General features: G+C 41.9%; 1 protein-coding gene across 2 annotated transcripts in view; it reads left to right on the top strand.

Moving 5' to 3' along the window:
* Positions 1-25072, top strand: part of hip1 (huntingtin interacting protein 1) — a 348681-nt gene extending 323609 nt beyond the window's left edge. For both annotated transcript variants that reach the window (XM_072589441.1, XM_072589442.1), the window contains exons 25-31: positions 1359-1452; positions 2268-2368; positions 3910-4015; positions 6860-6983; positions 11768-11829; positions 12514-12622; positions 23057-25072. In XM_072589441.1, the coding sequence (XP_072445542.1) occupies positions 1359-1452; positions 2268-2368; positions 3910-4015; positions 6860-6983; positions 11768-11829; positions 12514-12622; positions 23057-23067 (607 nt within the window). In that variant the 3' untranslated portion in view covers positions 23068-25072. The remainder of the gene's footprint in view (positions 1-1358; positions 1453-2267; positions 2369-3909; positions 4016-6859; positions 6984-11767; positions 11830-12513; positions 12623-23056) is intronic.
* Positions 25073-25661: the final 589 nt, after the last annotated feature.

Here is a 25661-nt window from a genome sequence, read left to right on the forward strand (position 1 = left end):
AGTTTTACCTCAACTGACGGCAAGTCTTGTTTAGATTGTTTTTGTGCTATCTTACCTGATATTATCATCATAGATAATCACAGAGTCCCTACAGTGTGGAAACAGACCCTTCGGCCCAACAAGTTCACACCAATCCTTTGCAGAGTAACCCACCCAAACCCATTCTCCTCCCCTATTATCCTATATTTACCCCTGACTAATGCACCTAGCCTATACATCCCTGAACACTATGGACAGTTTACCACGTCTAATTCACCTTTCCTGCAATTGGTGCAGCACTACTATGATTCAAATCCTTGTTTTTACATTCTTCTATCACTTTACTCCTCTCTTTCTTGTAGCCTCTTTGAGCTTTAAATTTCTCTGAGGCCCCTGCATGCTTCCACTTTTGAATTTACTCAGCCCACAGTTAAAACATCAGCTGCCTAGGCAGCAGACCCTTGAATTCCACTCTGGATCTCCTTAATCCCACTGCTTTGATCAAACCATTGGGTCACCTAACCTCGGATGGCTGACGTACCATAGTGTGAAATTCTGTTTGAGAATACTTCTGTAAAAACCTTGAGAAAACTTTATTACGTTAACGGTGGTCCATGTATTCAAATTGTGTTGGTTATGCAAACAAATCTCCATCAGGAACTTGGGTGATTTGAATATCCAACAAGTGCCTGCTTTCTGATTTTTTTCCCTTTGAAATGTCTTTGTTTAAGTTCTGAGGCTTCTTTGGTAGAGCTGTTTAGGTGTTACTGACTCTGGTGCAGAGGAGGAGAAATGAAATGAGTAGTTGATGCTGCAAACCTTTCAGACTGAGAATCTGAATATGTCTGTGGGGAAGCTCTTTACATTGAAGGAGAGTTAAAGCCTGTAAATGGAGAGACCCCTCTCAACAGACCAATGCAGTAAGCTGGCGTGATGAGAGCAAAGAAATATTTGCTTTGGGGTCCTAGAGTAGTTTAACAATATAGGCCAAGAATCTTGCAAAATAATCAGTGTCTTTTAGTTTAAAGCTTTTAGGAGCACTTAAACTCAAGGACAAGGTCATGACATTGGCTATGGAAAGAAATGGAAGGTGGTTTACCATCTAACTACTACTTCCATTTCCAGTGAAGTACGTTTGTCCCAGATAGAATTAACTTAATAAAAATAAAATGCAGAACTAAAGGGACTGGGCAGGAAAGTGGATCTATCTGAGTGGTTGATATTGACATGAGCTGATTGACCTCTGTGTTCCAGGACATAACACATGAAAAATTAAATGGAAATGAAGTTTTTATTTGGTGTGTTTTCATATGAACTGTGTTTAGAATTGTTTAAGAAGAAATTAATTGACGAGCATTCTGTATTTTTGTTTCCCGTAGGATCCTTGAGTCTTGTACTGACTTGATGCATGCAGTTAAAATGTTGGTTCTGACATCGAAGGATCTACAGAGAGATATAGTGGAGAGTGGAAGGGTAAGAACAAAACTTCAAGGTTTAAGTTTGGTCAGTAGACAGGACAATATGTGAGTTAAAATATTACAAGGCAGTCGGTTGATTGAAAACTTTTGAAACATTGTGAATCATGAGTCTATTGCAACACTTGCGAGAGCCCACGTTCATGCAATCTCAGGCCTTTCGTACATCCACAGCTCACTTTACTCTGTCATTGGTGCCTTGGTGTAAACCATTAAGGCATTAAGCATTTAAACCTCTCTTTAAACCTTTGTACCTCTCTCTCTTCCTTTAAGATACTCTTAAAAACCTAAGTCATTGACCGATCTGCATAGTCCTAACTCCTATAAAATACCTCGGACTTTTCCATGTTAAAGATGCTGTAGAAATGTATGCTGAAGGTGTGACATAAATGTGCATTATTAAATGGGCTGATGCCTTTATTTGCGTCTCAGTGATCCCTCTGTCCCTTTTATGCAAAGCTAATGACATATGGAGGCAGGAAGGCACTTTTCTGGAGTGCCAATTTCAATGCTCCCTTTCTGACCAATTGAATTTCACAATTCAGGTTGTTTTTAATGGAATCTCTCCTCTCTGTTCTTCAAATATATAATAATGGGTAAACTTCCTCAAATACCCCACTTGCCATTTACAGATTCACACCTGAAGCAAGGCTGCAAGATTCCTGCTTTCTGCTGAGTTTGAGATTTTACAATGAAGCCTTTGCTTTGTGAGATGATCAGTAAGGGGTGAGGTATAATAAGACATAGCATATTTTGAAAAATGGGGAGAAAATAGGAAGAAATTATGATAAATATTATGTTTCTGGTTTACAGGGGGCAGCATCTCAAAAAGAGTTCTACGCCAAGAACTCAAGGTGGACTGAAGGCCTCATTTCTGCATCAAAGGCTGTAGGTTGGGGAGCCACTGTGTTGGTGTAAGTGTTGCAGTTGCTATTTATTTGAGGTCCTGTTCACAGTCACCTGCATAACACCACTGAGTGCGTAGTGCTGCTGCTGAAACTGAATCACAGAGGTAGTTATGTTTTGTTAACAAGGATCCAATATGGAATCTATGGATCCAATACGGAATATCCAGTATCTGTGCTTAAGTACAGTATTGACATCTACCTGGCAATACAAAAATTATGCAGCATGCACTACCCACCAAAAAAAAAGGCAGATCCAATCTGGTCAATTGCTGCTGCATCAGTTTGTACTCCATCATGAACCAAGTGTTGGAAGGTGTTGCTGATATTTAAGTAAATGTTGGCTAGGTAGTTGGCTTTTGGTGGAGGGGGTATTGTCCTTAACTCTGAGCTAGGAGGACAAGTTTCAAGTCCCACCTGTTCCAGAGGTTTGTAATAACATCTCTGAAGAGATTGACTTCAAAATATGTAGATAGGTGACTGAAGGTAGAGGGAATAGAGAGAGACAGGATCAGGAGGAACCATGTTTCTGGCTTGTGTGAAGTAACACTGTGGTTTAAATCGAAGTACTTTCTGATGCAAAGCAGTGAATATTTGCAATAATTCATCGAACAACACAATAGAGGTAAAAATCAGCATTATTCAAAATAAATAACATGTTAAAGAGATAAGTTTTCGTTATCCTGTTATCTGTTTGTCATGGATTCCTGATCAAGATTAGGTGGTGTATTTCAGTATCCTGGCACGGTGGATGCTACCTGTACTGACCAGCATTTGTTTCATTAATTTTTCAGTGGGAGCCATAGGGAGAGGTTGAATAGGCTAGGGCTGTTTTTGCTGGAGGCTGAGGGGTGACCTTATAGAGGTTTATAAAATCATGAGTGGAATGGATAGGATAAATACACAAAGTTTTTACCCTGGTGTGAGGGAGTCCAGAACTGGAGGGCATAGGTTAAGGGTGAGAGGGTTAAGATATAATAGAGGCCCAAGGGGCAACTTTGTCACATAGAGGGTGGGACGTGTATGGAATGAGCTGCCAGAGGAAGCGGTGGAGGCTTGTACAACTGCAACATTTAAAAGGCATCTGGATGGGCACATGAATAGGAAGGGTTTAGAGGGGTGTGGGCCAGCTGCTGGCAGTTGGAACTAGATTGGGTTGGGACATCTGGTCAGCATGGACAGGTTGGACCAAAGGGTCTGTTTCCGCGCTGGACATCTCTGTAACTCTATGACTCTTAAGTCATTTCAACTAGAAATACACGCTACTTCAACTTAGACATTTTCTTTTTATAGCTGAGAAGCTTTGGAAGGAACCTAACTCTGTCTTTAAAGTTGATTTCTTTGGGGACATGTTTGAAGTTGTTTCTTGTTCAGTTGCAACTCTCAGCGATGCAACTACCGTTTCATGTGAGGGCTCCTTAGATTGTATTGTGATTATATTTGCAGATGGCTTTATAACTGTGTTGACCTTCACTCTTCTATTGAAATGTGCTCTTAATGAGATTTATTTGATGCTTGGGACTCAAACGTTCTTTCATCTCTCTCTTCAGAGATGCTGCAGACATGGTTGTCCAGGGAAAGGGGAAGTTTGAAGAGTTGATGGTTTGTTCTCATGAAATCGCAGCCAGTACCGCACAGCTGGTGGCTGCCTCCAAGGTAAACAGTTGTTATGTTTATTTTTGGTGATATCTATATCATATCTATAAAATAGCAATGAATCATATCACAAATGGAGAAACAAAGAGGGGCTGTATCAGTCACACTTGGGAAAGTGGATAGAAACTTTTCTAATGAATAACTGCAAAGGGCATTTGAAGAGCAGGAAATAAGCATTAGTCAGATTTTATATATTCTTTTTGTTTTTGAGGGAATAAAATCCCACAAAATTAATAGGTGGCCAGCAAGAGTAACACTGTGTTACATTGAATGATATTTGGCCCATTGTGATAATTAAAGAAACCTAATAAAACATAAACAAAAAAAAGAGAGAAAATAAACATTGATGTTACACTTGCAAGTAATATCAAAACAAAAAGCAAGAGCTTCTTTAAATATATAATAAGGAAGAGGGGGGTCAAAGTGAACATAAGCTCCTTAAAGAATGGGGCTGAGGAAGTAATAATGGGGAGTTCAGGAAATGACAAGAGTGGAATACATACTTTGCATCAGTCTTCAGGGTAGAGGGTGCTAATGGCATTCCAAAATTATTAAATCAAGGAGAAAAAGGTGGGGAGAAAATGGATACTATTGGGGAAACAAGTGACTGATTATAGTCTTCTATAGCTGATGGGTTGCATTTTAGGATATTAAAGGAAGAAGCTACAGAGAGTAAATGCAATGATAGTGACCATAGAATTCCTATCATGTGGAAGCAGGCCATTCGGCACATCAAGTCCACACCGACCCTCCAAAGAGCAGTCCACCCAGACCCAATCATGGTAGCCTGCATTTCGCACAGCTAATCCGCCTAGCCTGCACATCCATGGACCCTGTTGACAATTTAGCATGGCCAATCCACCTAACCTGCCCATCTTTGGACTGTGGGAGGAAACCGGAGCATCCAAAGGAAACCCATGCAGACAGAGAGAGAATGTGCAAACTCCACACAGACAGTCGCCTGAGGGTGGAATCAAACCCAGATTCCTGGTGCTATGAGGCAGCAGTGTTAACCACTGAGCCACCGGGCTGCCCCCAAGGAATCTTTCAAGAGCTCTTAGATTCTGGAAAGGTCCCAGATGATTGAAAAACTGCTAATATAACACCCTTATTCAAAAAGGGATGCAAAAAAACCATGTAACTATAGTCCAATTAGCTGAACATCTGTTATTGGGGAGAATGTTATAATCTATGAAAAAGGATCTTACAGCAGAGCATTTAGAAATACACAACGTGATCAAACAGACGGCTTCATGACGGGAAAATCATGCCTGACAAATTTACTGGAATTCTTTGAGAAGGTAACAGTTAGGATAGATGAAGGGGAGCAATGGATGTAATATATCTAAATTTTCCAAAAGCATTTGTGATAACGTACCACATATTTGGCTACTTAATAAGATAGCACATGGTGTTAGATGTAGCGGTGGTGGATGGTGGATCGGCTCACTAATAGAAGACGGAGTTGGGATAATGGATCACTTTCAGGATAGCAACTACTAACAACCAGTAACCGTAACAAGGGTCAGTGCTGGGTCCACGATTATTTACAAGATATATTGATGACTTGGATAAGGAAACAATGTGCTCTAACTGTGTTTGTCACAAAAATAGGTGGGAAGGCAAATAGTGAGGATGATGCAGAGAGTCTGCAGAGGGATAGAAACAGGTTAAGTGAATGAGCAGGCAGCTGGAAGATAATATGGGGAAATGGAAGGTTCTGTGATTTGGCAGGAAGATTAGAGGGGCTGAATATTATTTAAATGGAGAGAGGTTGCAGAAAACTACAGAACAAAAGGATTTGGAAGTTGTCAGCTATGAATCACCAAGCACTACCATTCAAGTTCAGTGGGTAATGGGGAAAGCTAATGGAATATTGACTTTTTTGTTTCAAAGGGAATATAGTATAGGGAGGTTTTATGACAACAATACAAGGCAAGAGTCAGACTGTAGCGAGAATCTTGTGAATAGTTTTGGATTTCCTACCTAACCAAAGGTATACTAACATTGGACACAGTCCAGAAAAGATTCACCTGGTTGGTACAAGGTATTGAGGGGCTCTTTTATGTGAGAGCTTGAATAGATTGGGCATGCAATCATTGAAATATAGAACTGAAAGGTGATCTTATTGAAACATAAAAGATTCTTGGTAGGCTTGACAGGATAGATAAGCAAGTTTGTTTCCTCTTGTGGAGAATCTAAGGACCAGTGGGCGTGTCAGAGTAAAAGGCATAATCTCAGAGAAGAGGTCACACATGTATGGCAGAGATGAGAAGGAATTTATTCTGAGGGTTGTGAATCTGTGGAATTCTCTAACACAGAAGGCTGTTGAGGCTGGGTCAATAAAGACAGAGATAGGCAAATGTTTAATTAGTCAGGGAATCAAGGGTTATTGGGAAAATGGTGAAGGACTCATGCCTGAAACGTTGATTCTCCTGCTCCTTGGATGCTGCCTGATCTGCTGTGCTTTTCTAGCACCATACTTTTTGATTCTAATCTCCAGCGTCTACAGTCTTCACTTTCTCCTCGTTATTGGGAAAAGGCAGGAAAGTGGAATTAGAGATTATCAGATCAGCCACGAGCTCATTGAATGGCAGAGCAGACTAGATCAGTTGAATGGCCTAATCTGCTCCTCAGTCTTAGGGTTTTATGGTTGTCATCCCACAAGTGCATAAGGACAATATTAATTATTTTCCAGGGCTCAATAAAACACCCTTATTCTATTTGTATCTGGCAAGAGCTCTCCTAATCTTTGCTAAGACTTTGACGCATTGGGAAAGATCTCATTGTATTAACTGTAACTGTACAACAGCAATTTGTTGTAATTGTGTTCTTTTCGAATAGGTGAAAGCAGATAAAGACAACGCAAACCTTGGAAAACTGCGGCAGGCCTCCAAGGGAGTAAATGAGGCCACGGCCAGTGTAGTGGCTTCCACAAAGTCAGGAAAATCCCAGATTGAGGAAACAGGTAAGTTTGACTGTTCACTGTGCACATGAGTCTAGTCCAAAGTAAAGAGAGAGTGTCAGTCATTCTGCAAACTCCAAAGTAAAATACTATGAATGCTGGAAATATGAAATAAATGCAGAAAACATCCAGAGCACTAAGTAAGGCCAGCTGGAGTGTATTTAACTGCAACATGAACTTTGGAAGTCAGATGACTGAATTACAGTTGACTTGAAGATCAGTGATGACTGATGCAGTGCTTGATGAAATATCCCCATTCACAAAGCTCATATTAACTGGATAAGTATTTGTAAGTGTCCTTCAAGTAGTGGACATCAAAACAGCCATTAAATTGAAATTATAGAAAGTACAGTGGTCACTTTTAAAAATATTCTTTTATTCCTGTTTCTCACATGGAAGAATGGGATTTGTATCAGTATCAAGCACATTGAAAAAGATGATTAGACATAGAGGGAACTGTATTTACTCTGTGCCAATCATTTCTACATCCCAACCTTTGACAGCATTTATGAGCTTTCTTAGTTTTGCTTTCACTAGGAATAAAGTGCAGTAATGCAATCTGGCTGCCTAGCTCAGGGTCATAGACCAGTGAAATTTTCATCACGTCAGTCTGGATAAATCCAGATTCTGTGTGAAAAGTTAGTTTCTAATCAATTAGGTTCTCAGATTTTTAGTCATTTTTAATTCATTTTCTTGAGTAAAGTCATCATGAGAGTGTTTTTATCAGGTTGTGTATGTATATTTACAAGGTATTTATAATCAGGGGGTTGTGATAGGATTAAAGCCTCGCTATTCAAATGTTCATTCAGGGCCTATTCCATGACTTTCAATCTGGGGCTGGTGCTTCTGCTCACTTAGAGTCATAGGGATGTACAGCATGGAAACAGACCCTTCGGTCCAACCCATCCATGCCGACCAGATATCCCAACCTAATCTAGTCCCACCTCCCAGCACCTGGCCCATAGCCCTCCAAACCCTTCCTATTCATATACCCATCCAAATGTCTCTTAAATGTTGTAATTGTACCAGCCTCCACCACTTCCTCTGGCAGCTCATTCCATACACGTACAACCCTCTGCGTGAAAAAGTTGCCACTTAGGTCTCTTTTATATCTTTCCCCTCTCACCCTAAACCTATGCCCTCTAGTTCTGGACTTCCTGACCCCAGGGAAAAGACTTTGTCTATTTATCCTATCCATGCCCCTCATAATTTTGTAAACCTCTAGAAGGTCACCCCTCAGCCTCCGATGCTCCAGGGAAAACAGCCCCAGCCTGTTCAGCCTCTCCCTGTAGCTCAAATCCTCCAACCCTGGCAACATCCTTGTAAATCTTTTCTGAACCCTTTCAAGTTTCACAACATCTTTCCGATACGAAGGAGACCAGAATTGCACGCAATATTCCAATAGCGGCCTAACCAATGTCCTGTACAGCCGCAACATGACCTCCCAACTCCTGTACTCAATACTCTTGACCAATAAAGGAAAGCATATCAAATGCCTTCTTCACTATCCTTCTGAGGAAATGTGCAAATAAAAGCAAAGTGCTGCAGCTGCTGGAAATCTTAAACAAATGCACAATGCTGCCAAAACTGAGCAGGTTTGGCAGCACCTTTGGAAAAAGAAACCGAGTTAATGAGAACCAGTTTTTATGGAAGAGTCATATTGAACTCAAACTATTACCCTCACAGATGCTGCCCGACCTGCTGACTTTCTCTAGCACTTTGTTTTTATTATTGAGGGAACTCTGTGTTTTTGGAAATCTTGTCCATCAGATAAAACAGGCCTCTGTCTCCTTTATAATGTGGGTTCTGATAGATACAAGGATTTCTCTTCCTACCTGACAACATTCCTTTCTGAACCAATACCATGAGAAGACAAGATAGTCAGTCACTTGTCTCATTGCGGGTTGTAGGTGATGGTGTACCGAATACTCTTTTATTCTCATCCAGGATACTTCAAAACAATTCATTGTATGTGGAATTGTTTTGGATGGAACGGAGGGATGTAATAGGCACTGTATAAAAACAAGTCCTTGCAAGCTACATTTTTTACTGTGTGAGTCTCTTTGGATTATATGCAAAGTCGTGCATTAAGAAAGGAAACGTGCATCAAGCAAGAAGATTATTACTGCCATTTTCAAAGTGACGTGTCATGTAGGCCACAAAGGTTCCTGGTTCAATCCCTGCTCTGTGCTGGCTTGCACCTCCCGGTCTGAGTCAAGGGTGGGCCACAATCTCCAAGCTAGGGAGAGGGAAATGAGGCAGAATGTCTGCCTCTGATGTTTAAGTAAGACATTCCTGTATTTTTTTATAGGATATGTTATGATGTCAGGAGATCACAAAGAGCTTTCACTTGGTTCAGTACTTTTGATGTGTGGTCAGTTTTAATATAGAAAACAGGACAAATGGGGTAATGGTCATCTAACCCATTTACTTTTAATGAAGTCAGGGTGCCGGTGTTGGACTGGGGTGGACAATGTCAAAGACCGTTGTCTCTGCAGGTGATCAAGAGTGTCAGACGGTGTGGGTAAAGTGTCAACAACTTAACAACAAGTGAAGGGATACCTATAAACTGATTAATTGAGGCAGAGAGATAATTGTAAAAAATTGAAAATAATGTGTCCCTCATACTGTTCCATAAAATCTTCCTTACTCTCCTGTTATGATCTCTCTATCTTAGTTTGTACAGTTTTGAATTACTTGTTACTTTGGTTGGACCGTCAGCATGTGACTCTTATATCTAGTGTGTTATTCCAGTCATTGGCGTTGTCTCCATTGCCACCCTATGTTTATTTTTTTGTAATTATCTCTCTGCTTCAATTAATTGGATTAAAGGTATCTCTTTACCTATTGTTCAGCTGTTGACACTTTACCCACACTGTCTGACACTCTTGATCATCTGCAGGGACCAGTTATTCAGCCTGTCATCATTCCACTCACCATTTGTATGATCTTTTGATTTGTCTGATTATAAAGGCTTTGTCTGTGCACTTCTCTCTCAATTTACCTGACAAAAGGGGCAGCACTCCCAAAGCTCGTGATTTCAAATAAACTTGTTGGACTATAACTTGGTGTTGTGTGACATTTTATTTTTAACCAGGATTTACCAGGGTGCTGCCTGGACTGGGGACATGATGTTATGAAGAAAGGTTTAGGGACTAGGGCTTTTCTCATTGGAGTGAAGGATGAGAGGTGACTTGATAAAAGTGTACATGGTGTTGAGAGGCATAGATAGAATGGATAGCCAGAGACTTTTCCCAGGGCAGAAACGTCTGTCACGAGGGGAATGATTTTAAGATAATTGGAGGGAGGTTTAAGAGAGATGTCAGAAGGAGGTCCTTTACTCAGAGAGTGGTGGGTGAATGGAATGCACTGCCAGGGGTGGTATTAGAATCAGATACACTAGGGACATTTAAGCGACTCTTGGATAGGCACTTGGATTATAGTAAAATGAAGGGCATGTAGATTAGTTTGATCTTAGTTTAGGATAAAATGTCGGCACAACATAGAGGGGCGAATGGCCTGTATATGTTGTACTGTTCTATGTTTTAATAACGTTGATTGAGCGATAAATACTGTGCAGGGTGCCTCTACTCTTTAACATAGGGCCATAGGATCTTTTGTATACTCCACAAAGGACATGGTTTCAATGATGTCTCAGAAGACTATAAATCATAGAAATGCCACCTCAAGGTGGTGCAAGGGGCATGCATGTGCAAAGAAAAAGCCACAAATGTTTGTAAGTGATGGAAGCTGATGGCCCGTTGAGCTTAATCTGAGACCTTGCATTTCTTATTCAGGACCTGAGGCCACTGTCATGTCTTTAGGCAGCCTCCTCACCCACACCATAACCTCTATTATTTTCCTACATTTGGCAGGCTCTGATTGATTGAGATGTTAAAATGACTGCATCACCGCATGTGCCATTAATACTGTATGCACATTTCATTTGTACATGCCGTTCATAGAGTAATACAATATGGAAAAAGATCCTTTGGCCCAAACTGGTGCATGCTAATCATGATGCCCACTCAGTTAGTACCAATTGCCCGCATTTGGTCTATATTTCTCCAAACCCTTCCCATCCATGTATCGATCTAAATGTTTTTTTCCAATTGTACCTGCCTCAACTACTTTCTCTGGCAGCCCATTCCATATCCACACCACACTCTGTGTGAAGAAGTTGCCCCTCAAGTCCTTCTTAAATCTTTCCCCTCTCACCTTGTAAGTATGCATGTCTGCACAAGTGGCTCCTGTAGTGAGTGTAGGGCACATTTTATTTCATTGTGAATGTTGGAAAAGAGCCCCTCCATTGAAAGGCCGAGACTACGTGGAGGGGTTTGGTTGAAGCTTATTAACTTCAAATACAGATGGGCAGTTTGTGAATATACTTGTGCTGATATTACTGCCCACAGAAAGTAGTATTGTCAGCAGTACATGTCAGGCCACATCCAGAAGCCTATCGATAGTGTCAGCAGTCCTGTCTGAGCATACAACGGAGGCCAATTTGGCATTCAGAGTAACTACTCTGACATGTACTTCAATAGACCAACCAGTGGCTTTCTGCAGCTGTGTGCATTTTGGTTGAGAATAGAATTAGACTTTGAAGCTATTCAAACTGTTGGACATTATTCAGTACCCAGACAATGGTGTTCCAGAAGAAAATCAGCAGCTTTACGAAATAGAGAGAAAGTAAATTCAAGTGAAAGCCTATTTCTTTTATGTATCTGTAGTTCTTACTCTATTTTTGTCTAAATAAGCTGTCTATAATTTTCATTCTTTTGTTGCAGACACAATGGATTTCTCTAGCATGACACTGACACAAATCAAGCGACAGGAGATGGACTCTCAGGTAGTGAAAAACTGCTCTTGCATTACACTCCGTTCCTTTCCTGTAGTTCCTTTCCTTGAAGTAATGAGATTGCCTGCCTAATTGCATCTTCCATATTCTTGGAGTGAAATGGTATTCTTAACGTGGTGCAATATTTGTACTTAGGGGGGAATTAGGTAGTTACTTTAGTTTAAAGTGTCAATCACCGAGGTGTCTAGGCACTTTGTAAAATGAGGGGATAGGCAATCGTAGCACATTTTTATCCATGTTGTCCATGCAGTTTCCCGGAAGGTGTTCTACCAAGCGTACTATCATTTGAAGAAAGAGAATTCTGTCTTGGGAAGACTAATTTAATCTTCTCTTGCTGTTGCTTTAAACACAGCAGTGAATATGTGGTAATTGATGCATGTTTTGCAGTTTTGTTTGATTTCTATATAAGATATGTGTGCAGAGCCTTCCCTGAGGAGATTAAATGGTGGAGATGGTCTGTTTGGGAAAGTTAAGAATGTTATCCAGAAGGAATGGGGTTAATAGGCTTAATCAACTTTGCTTATTTCACTTCTGTGTTTCTTAATGTAATGTGAACAAACACAAGCCAATGCTCTCTTTAAGCCTGGTCCTAGACCAATTTTAGCAGAATTCAAGTGATACCAGAGTGGTGCAGGAGATAGTCTGAATGACAAATATTTTTACCTTTGTCCTAAGGTTCGTGTTTTGGAACTGGAGAGCGAATTACAGAAAGAGAGGCAGCGTTTGGGAGGACTCCGGAAAAAACATTATGAACTGGCCGGAGTTTCTGAAGGCTGGGATGAAGGTATCTACTATTTCTTTCAGACTACCCCATTCTTTCTCATAGCTGTCTAGAGGAGAATTGTGAGATATTGGATGGATTAAACATAATTACGGAGGAAATATGAAGACATTTAGCATCTGTAAAAGCCAATACATCACTAGGCTGCCAAGAAAAGCAAAGAAAGGAACAGCAGAGCCTCAGATCATCATTTTCCAATATCCTCTGGTTACAGTTGTGACAGGTTGCTAAATTTTTATCATCGTTTGCAACAACGGAAAGTGCAAATAATTATCAGCCAATTAACCTAACCTCTGTAGTGTACAAAAATAATGCTATTAGACGCTGAAAACTGATAACTGACAAATCACTGCCTCAAGATTTTAAAGCAAGTAGGTGTGGAAATTGTAAATAGCTTAGCAATAATCTTCCAAGTGCTTCTGGAACTGACCCTTTAGTTTGAAGAATTACAGATGTAACTTCATCGTTTAAGAAATGTGGTGAAAAGAAAACCAGGAAATTATACAAGAACAAAATATCGTAGATACTGAAAATATGAAATAGAGTAATACAGCATGGAAACAGGCCCTTCAGCCTAACGCGTCCATGCCGACCAAGTTTTCAAAATTGAATTTATACCATTTGTCTGCATTTGGCCCAAGTCTCTGTAAATCTTTCCTATCCACGTACCTGTGCAAATATCTTTTAAATGTTATAATTGTACTTACTTCTACCACTTCCTCTGGTAGTTCATTCCATACATGCCTCCAGCCACCTTCTGTGTGGAAAACGTTGCCTCTCATGTCCCTAATTAATGTTTCCCCTCTCACCTTAAACCTATACCCTCTAGTTTTGGACTCCCCTACCTGGTAAAAAGACCTTGGCTGTTCACCTTATCTATGTCCCTCATGACCTTATAAAGGTTTATAAAATCACACCTCAGCTTCCTGTACTCAGGGAGGAAAAAGGTCCCAACCTATTCAGCCTCCTTACAACCCAAACCCTCCAGTCTCGATAACATGCTTATAAGTCTTTTTTGCACCCTTTCCAGTTTAATAACATCCTTCCTATAGTAGGGCGACCAGAATTGTATGCAGTACTCCAAATGTAGCCTCACCAATATCTTGTACAGCCATAATGTGACGCCCCAACTCCTGCACTTGATGCTTTGACTGTGCCAAACGCTGCCTTCAACACTCTTGTCTACCTGTGATGCAACTTTAAAAGAATTATGTACCTGAAGCTCTAGATCTCTCTGTTCAACAATACCCCCAGGGCCATACTATTAACTGTGAAATTCCTGCCCTGGTTTGCCTTACTAAAATGCAACACTTTGCATTTACTTAAATTAAACTCCTTTAGCCATTCCTTGGCCCACTGGCCCAAATGATTAAGATGGTGTTGTACTCTCAGATGACCTTTTTCACTTTCCACTATAACACCAATTTTGGTGTCATCCACAGACTTGTTAACCATGCCTCCTGTATTTGCATCCAAATTGTTTATACAAATGACGAACAACAGTGGGCCAGCGCTGATCTTTGCAGCAACTGCTGGTCACAGGCCTCTATTCTGAACAGCAACCCTCAACCACCACCACCTGTTTCTGACTATCAAGCTAATTTTGTATCCAGTTGGCTAGATCTCCCTGGGTCCTGTGTGATCTAACCCTACTAACCAGTCTACCTTGCGGAACCTTGTTAAAGGCTTGCTAAAGTCAATGTAAACAAAGTCAACTGCTCTGCCTTCATCTATCTTTTTGGTCACCTAGAGTCTTCGAGTCCTACAGCACAATGAAAACGCTTTGGCCCAAACTGGTGCATGCTGACTGAAATGTCCATCCATGCTAACCCCATTTCCCTGCACTTGGCCCATATCCTTCCAAGCTTTTCCTGTCCACATATTTGTTCAAATGCCATTTATATGTTATTAATGTATCTGCCTCAACCATTTCTGCTGGCAGCTCATTCCATGTGTGTACCACCCTCTGTGTAAAACAAAAAAAAGTTCCCCCTCAGGTTCTCTTTTATCCTTTCCGCTCTAATGTTAAACACTGTAGTCCTCGATTCCCCCACCCTGGGAAAACGGCTGAGTGCATTCACCCTATTCATACCTGTCATGATATTATACACCTCTATTAGGTACCCCCCTCAGACTCCTATTCTCTAAAGAAAAATGTCCTAGCTTGGAGCGTTGGAGGCTGAGGGGTGCCCTTATAGAGGTTTACAAAATTATGAGGGGCATGGATAGGGTAAATAGGGAAAGTCTTTTCCCTGGGGTCCGGGAGTCCAGAACTAGAAGGCTTAAGGTTTCGAGTGAGAGGGGAAAGATATAAAAGAGACCTACAGGGCAACATTTTCACAGAGGGTGGTACGTGTATGGAATGAGCTGCCAGAGGATGTGGTGGAGGCTAGTACAATTGCAACATTTAAGAGGCATTTGGATGGGTATATGAACAGGAAGGGTTTGGAGGGATATGGGCCGGGTGCTGGCAGGTGGGACTAGATTGGGTTGGGATAGCTGGTCAGCATGGACGGGTTGGACCGAAGGGTCTGTTTCCATGCTGTACATCTCTATGACTCTATCTTCAACTTCTCCCTATAACTCAGTCCCTTGAGTCATAGAGCATAGAGCATTCTGGCGCAGTACAGGCTCTTCAGCCCTCAATGTTGCGCCGACCTGTAGAACCAATTTGAAGCCTATCTATCCTACACTATTCCATTTTCATCCACATGTTTATCCAGTGACCATTTAAATGCCATGAAAGTTGGCAAGTCTACTACTGTTGCAGGCAAAAACAGACCTGGCCACATCCTTGTAAATTTCTTCTGCACTCTTTCCAGTTTAATGACATCCTTCCTATAACAAGGTGACCAAAACTGTACACAATACTCAAAATGCTGTCTCACCAATGTCCTGTATAACTATAACATAACTTCCCAACTTCTATACTCAATGCCCTGACTGATGAAGGTCAGTTTGCCAAAAGCCTTCCTCACTGCCCTGTCGACCTGTGACTCCACATCCAGAGATCCATGCACCTGAACTCCAAGGTCCCTCTGTTCCACTACACTTCTTAAGGCCTGACCATTCACCATGACACTCCTACCTCGGTTTGACTTTCCAGAATGCATGACCTCACACTTATCTGTGTTAAACTGCATTTGCCATTTCTTGGCCCACTTCCCCAGCTGATCAAAGCCCAGCTCCAATTTCTGATAACCTTCCTCACTGTCCACAATGCTGCTTATTTTAGTGTTATCTGCAAACTTACTAATCATGTCTTGTACATTCTCATCCAAATCATTGATAAAGATAACAAACAGCAATGGGCCCAGCGCCGACCCCTGAGACAATCCACTTGTCACAGGCCTCCAGTCCAACGAGCATCCTTCCACTATTACCCTCTGCTTCATACCATTGGGCCAATTTCATATCCAGTTTGCCAGATTGTCCTGGACTCCATGTGATCTAACCTTCCAGAATAGTGTACCATGTGGAACCTGATCAAAGGCCTTACTGTAATCCCTATGGACTATGTCTACCACCCTGCCCTCGTCAACCTTCCTGGTTATTTCATCAAAGAACCCTAACAAATTTATGAGGCATGATCCCCCGTGCACAAAGCCGTGCTGACTGCTCCAATTCAAACATTGTCTTTCCAAACGCAAATATATCTTATCCCTCAGCATCTTCTAAAGTAACTTACCCATCACACATGTTAGGCTTACTAGTGTATAGTTCTCAGGTTTTTTTTTGCAGTCTTTCTTGAATAATGGCACAACATTCACTACCAATCAGTCTTTCAGGACTTCACGTGTGGCTAGCAGTGATGGAAAAAATTGCCAGGGTCCCCTCAATTTCTTCTCTAGCCTCTTGCAGTGTTCTTGGAGATATCTGGTCAGGACCAGGAGATTTATCCACCTTTACACGTTTTAATATATCTAACAACTCATCTACTGTGATATGGACTGCCCCCAACAAATCACCACTAACTTGCCCAAGTTCCTAAGTGGTCTTGTCTTTCTCCACGGTAAACACAGAGGAGAAATATTCATTTGAGAATCTTGCATGTCCACTTAGGTCCTTGATGGGTTCTATTCTCCCTTCAGTTATTCTTTTTCCTTTAATATACTGAAAGAATCTCTTTGGATTCACCTTAATCTTCTCAGCCAAGGCTATCTTGTGCCCCCTTTTTGCCCTCCTGATTTCCTCCTTCAATAAACTCGTGTATCCCATATATACCTCCAGGGATTCCCTTGATCCCAGCTGCCTGTACCTGAGTCATACCGCCTCCTTTTTCCTGTTCAAAGCCTCAATATCTCTTGTCATCCAGAGTTCTCTGTTCCTGCCAACTTAGCCCTTCACCCTCAGGAACATACAAATCTTGAACTCTAGCTATCTTACATTTAAAAGCCTCCCAATTGCTGGCGGTCCCTTTACCTAGAAACAAACTACTCCAGTTAAAGCTGAAAATGTTTCGCTGGAAAAGCGCAGCAGGTCAGGCAGCATCCAAGGAGCAGGAGAATTGACATTTCGGGCATGAGCCCTTCTTCAGGAATGAGGAAAGTGTCCAAGCAGGCTAAGATAAAAGGTAGGGAGAAGGGACTTGGGGGAAGGGCATTGGAAATGCGATAAGTGGAAGGAGCTACACTGGCACCACCCCCACCTTTTCCTCCACTACATCGATGACTGTATCGGCACTGCCTCATGCTCCCGCGAGGATGTTGAACAGTTCATCCACTTTACCAACACCTTCCACCCCGACCTCAAATTTACCTGGACAGTTTCAGACTCCTCCCTCCCCTTCCTAGACACGTCCATTTCTATCTCGGGCGACCGAATCAACACGGACATTTACTATACACCAACCGACTCCCATAACTACCTAGACTATACCTCCTCCCACCCTGCCCCCTGTAAAAACGCCATCCCATATTCCCAATTCCTTCGTCTCCGACGCATCTGCTCCCAGGAGGACCAGTTCCAATACCGTACAACCCAGATGGCCTCCTTCTTCAAAGACCGCAATTTCCCCCCAGACGTGATCGACGATGCTCTCCACCTCATCTCCTCCACTTCCTGCTCCTCCGCCCTTGAGCCCCACTCCTCCAATCGCCACCAGGGCAGAACCCCCACTGGTCCTCACCTACCACCCACCAACCTCCATATACATCGTATCATCCGTCGTCATTTCCGCCACCTCCAAACGGATCCCACCACCAGGGATATATTTCCCTTCCCTCCCCTATCAGCGTTCCGAAATGACCACTCACTCTGTGAGTCCCTCGTCAAGTCCACACCCCCCCACCAACCCAACCTCCACTCCTGACACCTTCCCCTGCAACTGCAAGAAATGCAAAACTTGCGTCCACACCTCCCCCCTTACTTCCCTCCAAGGCCCCAAGGGATCCTTCCATATCCACCACAAATTCACCTGCACCTCCACACACATCATTTACTGCATCCGCTGCACCCGATGTGGCCTCCTCTATATTGGGGAGACAGGCCGCCTACTTGCGGAATGTTTCAGAGAACACCTCTGGGACACCCGGACCAACCAACCCAACCACCCCGTGGCTCAACACTTCAACTCCCCCTCCCACTCCACCAAGGACATGCAGGTCCTTGGACTTCTCCATCGCCAGACCATAGCAACACGACGGCTGGAGGAAGAGCGCCTCATCTTCCGCCTGGGAACCCTCCAACCACAAGGGATGAACTCAGATTTCTCCAGTTTCGTCATTTCCCCTCCCCCCACCTTGTCTCAGTCCCAACCCTTGAACTCAGCACCACCTTCCTAACCTGCAATCTTCTTCCTGACCTCTCCGCCCCCACCCCCACACCGGCCTATCTCCCTCACCTTAACCTCCTTCCACCTATCGCATTTCCCCAACGCCCCTCCCCCAAGTCCCTCCTCCCTACCTTTTATCTTAGCCTGCTTGGCACACTTTCCTCATTCCTGAAGAAGGGCTCATGCCCGAAATGTCGATTCTCCTGCTCCTTGGATGCTGCCTGACCTGCTGCGCTTTTCCAGCAAAACATTTTCAGCTCTGATCTCCAGCATCTGCAGTCCTCACTTTCTCCTACTCCAGTTAAACCCTGAAAGCTCCTATCTAATTCCATCAGAATTCGCCTTGTCCCAATTTAGAACTTGAACCTGTGTACCAGATTTGTCCCTCTCCATAATCATTTTAATATTAATAGAACTATGGTCACTGGTCCCAAAGTGCTCCCCCACTGTCACCTCCATCACCTGTCCTGTTCTATTTCCCAAGAGTAGGTTGTTTTTGTCCCTTCCCTCTATATACTGCTTGAGGAAACATTCCTGAATAGCACTTAACAAATTCTACCCGATCTAAGCCCTTAACACTCTGCAGTCCCAGCCTATGTTAGGAAAATTAAAATCTCCTACTAAGACAATCCTAATGCTCTTGCAAGTCTCCCCAATCTCCCCCTTATTTGCGGGTGTATAGTACAACCCCAATTATGACACCATCCCCTTTTTTATTTCTTAGCTCCAACCACAAACCTCATCTCTTCAAAAAACTCAAGTCAAGTTTGTAAGCCACAATTTCCCATGCGCAAAGCCATGCTGACTCTCCATACTCAGTCCTTGCATTTCCAATTGCATGTCGATCTTGTCTCTCATAAAGTCATCGAGTTATCAAATTGTACAGAACAAAATCAGACTGTTTGGCCCAATACATCCGTCTGTCAATTAATCCAGTTCCATTTGCCAGCATTTGGCCCATATCGCTCTAAACTGAGAGGATGGTGATGGCAGGTTATATTTAAGATGCATCTGGACGTGCCAGGACATAGTTGGCTATGGGCTAAGTACAGCTAAGTGGGGTGGGTTGAAGGACTTGTTTCTATGCTTTATGACTCTTAACCCTTATTCATGAACCCATCCAGATGCCTTGTACACATTGTAATTGTACCAGCCTCCATCTTTTCCTCTGGCAGCTCATTCCATTGATGCACCACCCTCTTCATGAAAAAGTTGCACATTAGGTCCTATTTAAATCTTTCCCCTCTCATCTGAAATGTATGCCCTTCAGTTTTGGACTCCCCTACCCTGGAGAAAATACCTTGTCTATTCACCCAATCCATGCCCCTCATGATTTTATAAACCTCTATAAGGTCACCCCTCAACCTCTGATGCTCCAGGGAAAATACCCCCAGCCAATCAGCCAGTCCCTGTAGCTCAAACCCTCCAACCCTGGTAACATCCTTGTAAATCTTTTCTGAACTGTTTCAAGTTTAACAACATTTTTCCTATAACAGGACGACCAGAATTGGATGCAGTATTCCAAAAGTGGTCTAACCAATATTCTGTACAGCCACAACATGACAACCCAACACTTATACTCACCAAATCCCCTCCAACAACTTAACCCCCACTGAGATCGACTCACTGGTCTGTAGTTGCCTGGCTTTTTCTTGCAGCCTTTCTTAAACAATGGCAACACATTAGCCACCCTCTAGTTTTCCTGCACCTTACCTGTGCAGGGTATCTTTGCTAGGGGCCCCCACAATTTCTTCCCTATCTTCCCACATTACCACAATATCCTGAGAGACATATAATCAGGTCCCAGGGATTTATCTACCCTTTTATGTATTTTAAGAACGCCAGTACCTCTTCTATAATGTGGATGCTTTGCAGGATATCAGTAATTATTTCCCTGAGTTCCCTAGCTTCCATGTATTTCTCCACAATAAATACAGTATTCATTTAGGATCTCCCCCATATCCTGTGGTTCCACACATAGATGGTCTCATTGATCTTTAAGGAGTCCTTTTCTTTTCCTAGTTTCTCTTTTGCCCTTTATGTAAATGTAGAATCTCTTTGGAATCTTCTTTACCTTATCTTACCAAAGCTATCTTTTGTCCCCTTTCTGGCCATCCTGATTTCCCCCTTAAGTATACTCATATACCCCCATACCACTCAGGGATTCACTTGATCCCAGCTGTCTATGCATGGCATATCCCTCCTTTTTCTTGATCAGCGTCTCGTTATCTCTCGTCATCTAGTGTTACCTACTCCTACCAGCCTTGTACTTGACACTAACAGGAACATACTTTCCCTGAGCTCCTGTTATCTCATTTTGAAAGCCTCCCACTTGCCAGATGTCCCTTTACCTGGGAACAGCCTCCCCTAGTCAACATTTGCAAGTTCCTGTCTAATACCATCAAAATTGGCCTTGCCACAATTTAGGACTTTCACTTGTAGAACAGGCTTATCTTTTTCCCCAACTATTTTAAAACTAGTTGAATTATGGTCATTGGTCCCCAAAATGCCCCCCCAAAAAACCCAAAAACTGCTGAAAATATTCCGATTGGGCAGCATCTGCAAAAAGAGAAACAGGTCAACTTTCAGATCGATGGCCTTTGTTGGACATGATCTATTTGACAGAAGTCACTAATCTGAAATGTTAATTCTGTTTTACTGTCTCCCCTCATGCTGCCAAAGCAGCTGAACATTTCCAGCATTTTGTGTTTTCATTTTAGCAACTTATAGATCTGTCAATCTAACACCTATTGTGGAAAAGTTATTGGAACCTATAGGTAAGGAGAGAGTAGCTGAGCACGCAATGAAAATTTGGTCTGATTACAGTAATGCAGTGTGAATTTAAAAAGAACAGGTCATATCTAATCACTCTACTTGACATTTTTGAGGTAACAACAGAGAAAACTGGACAGTGTTACAAGAGGTGATGCATATTTGGAATGAACTGCCAAACAAAGTGGTAGATGCTGGTAACATTACAACGTCTAAAAGGCCTCTGGATGAATAGGAAGGGTTTAGAGGGATATGGGCCAAGTGCTGGCAAATGGGACGATTAATTTAGGATATCTGGTTGGTATGGACGAGTTGCACTGAAGGGTCTCTTTCCATGATGTGCAGCTCTATGACTATATTGTAGTTTGTATGGACATCCGTAGGCATTAGCGACTTTTGAGAAGATTTGTAGCTCAGGTTGAGGTTCTGGATGTAGGTTTGCTTGCTGAGTTGGAAGGTCCATGTTCAGATATTTTGTCACCATACTCGGTAACATCTTCAGTGAGCCTCTGGATGAAGCCAGAGGCATTCTGTCGTGATTGAAACCAGGGCCAGGTGGATCACATTGACTGAGATGCTTGATTGAGGTTGATAACCTGGGCCAAACAGGGAGTTCTGACTGACAGATATAAGCAAGAGATTCACTGCTGCAGTTAGGTGGTAGTGTGTGGGTAACAAAAAAGAGAAAAAAAATAAACAAGAGATTCAGACGGGCTCCCCAGTCTTGGGATTGGCTTTGAGCTGGCTGGTCAGAGCCCATGTTACAATGCACATGTAAATAAAGTGTGACTAGGTGACGGGATGCTGGCCTCTCTGCAGTTATTTCGCATTCAGTTAAGTTCCATATAAGTGACTAAGATAAGACTTAACTCATGGAATTAAAGGAAATTATTGTTGTGGATAGCAGTTTGTTTAAGTGGTGGTAGATGGGCAAGGGATGGTGGATATGCACTCAAATTGGGGGAACAAAGTAGTTGACTGGTGGTGTTCCACAATGACTTTTGACGTGGTCAACTATTTGCTTAGATCTATCAGTGTATTTGATAACATAGCCATACATTCAAGTTTGTTGATGATACTGAAATATTGATGGGATCCTAAACCTAAAAAGAAGCAGTGATAAATCATTCAGGCAGATGGCCTCATTGTAGCGAAGTATGAGAGCATCCATTTTGGATCAAAACAGGATTAATCCAGGTGTTTTCTCAAAGTAGGAACTGCAGAGATCCAAAGAGATTTGGATTTCCAAGAACATGGATGATTACAATGCAGCAGTCGAGCATTTAAGTAACCAGATTGGTTCATGGGATGTTAGCCTTTATATATAGAGGACTAGAATAGAAATCTGACAGTGTTTTGCTATAGCGATGCAAAGTCCTGGTGAGACCACATCAGCAATTCTGTGGAGGTTTTGTGGTTATATATTGGAATTGGAAAGAGATCTGTTATGGATTCATCAGAATGTTACTAGGAAGCTAGGTGTATCAGGAGAAGTTCAGTAATCCAGGTCTGTATTTCATGACAGCTTGTTGGAGGTTGGGATATAGATCAGCCAAGGATCCCTGTTTCACTGCCAACTTGAAGAAACTGTGCCCATGCCTTGATGTGAAGAATGGTAGACAAGCAGGAGGTTAGAAGAACACAGCAAGCCAGGCAGCATCAGGAGAGGGAGACGTCAATGTTTCGGGATGCTGCCTGGCTTGCTGTGTTCGCCCAGCCTCCTGCTTTTCTACCTTGGATTTGAGCATCTGCTGTATTTTTTGTGTCTAACCTTGATGTGAAGAATGGCAACTTAGGTACTAGAGAGCTAACATCTTCTGCAGAGAAATGGAATGGACTGCAACTGGTAGGAGAAAAAAAAATTAAATTAATTATTTTATTTTAAAATGCAGATACCAAGTAAGCCCAGAGTGGAAAAAGAGGAGCAGAAATTTCAAGAACATCAGCTCAACTGCGAGACTGAACAATACAGACTTTCTTAAACAAACAAAACCCAGTTGACGCACTCCAGCATCAAGAGATCTGTGCAGTTATCATGAACTTTGACTGGGGATGGTCCTACAGTTCTATATCAGTGTTTTTCATTTGTATTCTGGATCCTATTACTATTGAGATGAGATGGTCATGTTCCTTTATTTATTATATGTATATTTTTACTTTATATTTGCACAGTAGTGGTAAGTATTGTGTTAGTGTTTTTGTTTCCAACATCCCCAGCAAGTCTTGGTTAAACTATTGATACCCCTTTTCTTGGCACATATCAGTAAATTGCTTGCAAAATGTGAGAATATCATAACAATTCAAGCATCTTGCTTTCCCTTCATTCTAAACACTGGATTAGTGGTTACAGGTATCATTTGCAATAGTATTAAGCTATAAAGACCAGAAAAACCCCAATGTGCCATTGCTCAGTTGGTTGATCTAGCATGGGCAGCAGTTGGCCCACTATAGCTGGTGTCTGTGCCAACAAGTAAGGTAGAGGCAGGTAAAGAATAAGCTAACGTTCCGTTTCCTGCTAGTTTTAATGTAATGTATTAAAAAGTGGAAATGGCTTGAATGATGTCCTTCAACATCAAATTGCTCACTAGCCTTCACCCTTCTGGGACTAAATTGGAGGAGTGCCCATTTGGTAAGTGTTGCTGGAACATGGACATCACCCATTTGACATCACCCACAGCATGCATGGTTTCACACCAGTGCCTGAAGCAGCAGTGATGAGAATATAAGTTATTTGACCGTCCTGACTATACAAAATAAATGATATACCAGCTATTGATAGTCCTGAACAATTGTTCACCACCCAAGAAAGAAACTTGTAGACTCTTTTCCCAGGTCTCTGCTGTCACATTATATGACATTGCAAGGAAGTTCATGGAATGGAAGCACACCATGCATCCCAGTTGGTCTATGCTCCACAGGAACCTCCTTCCACCTTACTTTATCTTACTTTATCACTCTATCAACAGCCCCTTTTATTCTTCTCTCCCTTATATAGTTATTGAGATACCCAATGCGCTATCTTAAGTGGCTGCTAAGATCATCTTTAGAAACGTTTGATTTCCTCCTAATTAATGCTTGATTTGAACTTGCTGCAGTGGTGACCATCTCATGGGCCAAGCTCCTATCACTCTGAGGAATTATGAAACAAGAAATGAAAATGTAAAATGGACACAGCTTTAATCAGCATTTCCAAAAAGTGGAACTTCTAACCCCCTGTGGTCACTTGGATGTGGCTGTGAAATATTTTTAAAGTCCTGAATGATATCCCATAGAAAGGATGATATTGCTGTGAAATTTGTTGTCTTGGAAGAGAAATGAAAACAGAACATTTCCCAACAGTTTATCAGTGAGTATCTGCCAAGCAGTAATGTGTTGTCATTGTTGAAATAACCATTGTACTGGTGAAGGGGTTTCACTAGTTAAATCCAAACAACATTTGGTTTTATAGCTGTTTGGGGTGAAATGTGTTTTTAAAGTCTTGTGCAGACCAAATGAAATATTATTATTTCCCTTGACAATTCTGCTAATGTATTTCAACATGTCTTCATTATTATCATCACTGACAATGTTGGGGACCTTTTTTATTTTCTCTTCATAAATTATAAAGACATTTCTTTGAGACAAAAAGTTTGAACTGCATTGGTCAATGGTCTGTTACATTGGTTATGAGTGGCCCTCTTCCATGTCTTGTGTATGATAATCTGCTGAGGGTGTTTTCCCTATCATTGTGAACTGTGACTGTTCATTTGCAGGAATTATGTTGTTGTGGCATTACTCTCTAATCCCTTCCACACTTACAGAAGCGATACCCGCACTCAAGCTCTTGTAATGGACTTATTTCAACTTTGTACACACCCGACTTTATACTTTTTAATATTTGTTTAAAATCATAAAAATGGAGATTTTCAGCTTCTGTTGTTTTGATTAGTTCTGTATGTTTCCCTAACACTTGGGTTCTGTTAACCTGCCTTTCCCTACCAACCCTAAGCTAATCCACACCTGTCCAATTTTACCTGCTTCAAAAGATTGCATGTGTTTGACCTCCAGCCCTTTGCCAATTTGAAAGGTTTAAACATGATTATAATTTAGGCTTCTTTCTATATGGTTTGCTTGGTTTCCAGTTGAAGTTTGCTTCTGTAGACAGCCACCTTTCAGTCAAAACTTGATTTCATGTTTTAAATGTTTGTCATAGCATTGCTGATTTTAGGCTGCAATAACATACTCTCTGTCCCAATAGAGAACTCAGACTGAAAGCTAACCATTCATATAAAAGAAAGACTAATTTTGCACTCTTACTATCCTCTAGCTCTTATACCAGTTTTTTTTTAACCCATGTTCTCCTCCTTTGCTTGTTACACACAGACACTTCGCCTAACGCTGTTCTTGTCCAGTGCATTTAAGATCCTGAAAGATCTCACAGAATGACATCTAATATCTGTTTCATACTGTTGCTATGTAGTGGTGATGAGTGGTATCTTCCACCAGCATGATGCCGCT

This window comes from Chiloscyllium punctatum, chromosome 19 (assembly GCF_047496795.1).
Source record: "Chiloscyllium punctatum isolate Juve2018m chromosome 19, sChiPun1.3, whole genome shotgun sequence".
NCBI lineage: Eukaryota > Metazoa > Chordata > Chondrichthyes > Orectolobiformes > Hemiscylliidae > Chiloscyllium > Chiloscyllium punctatum.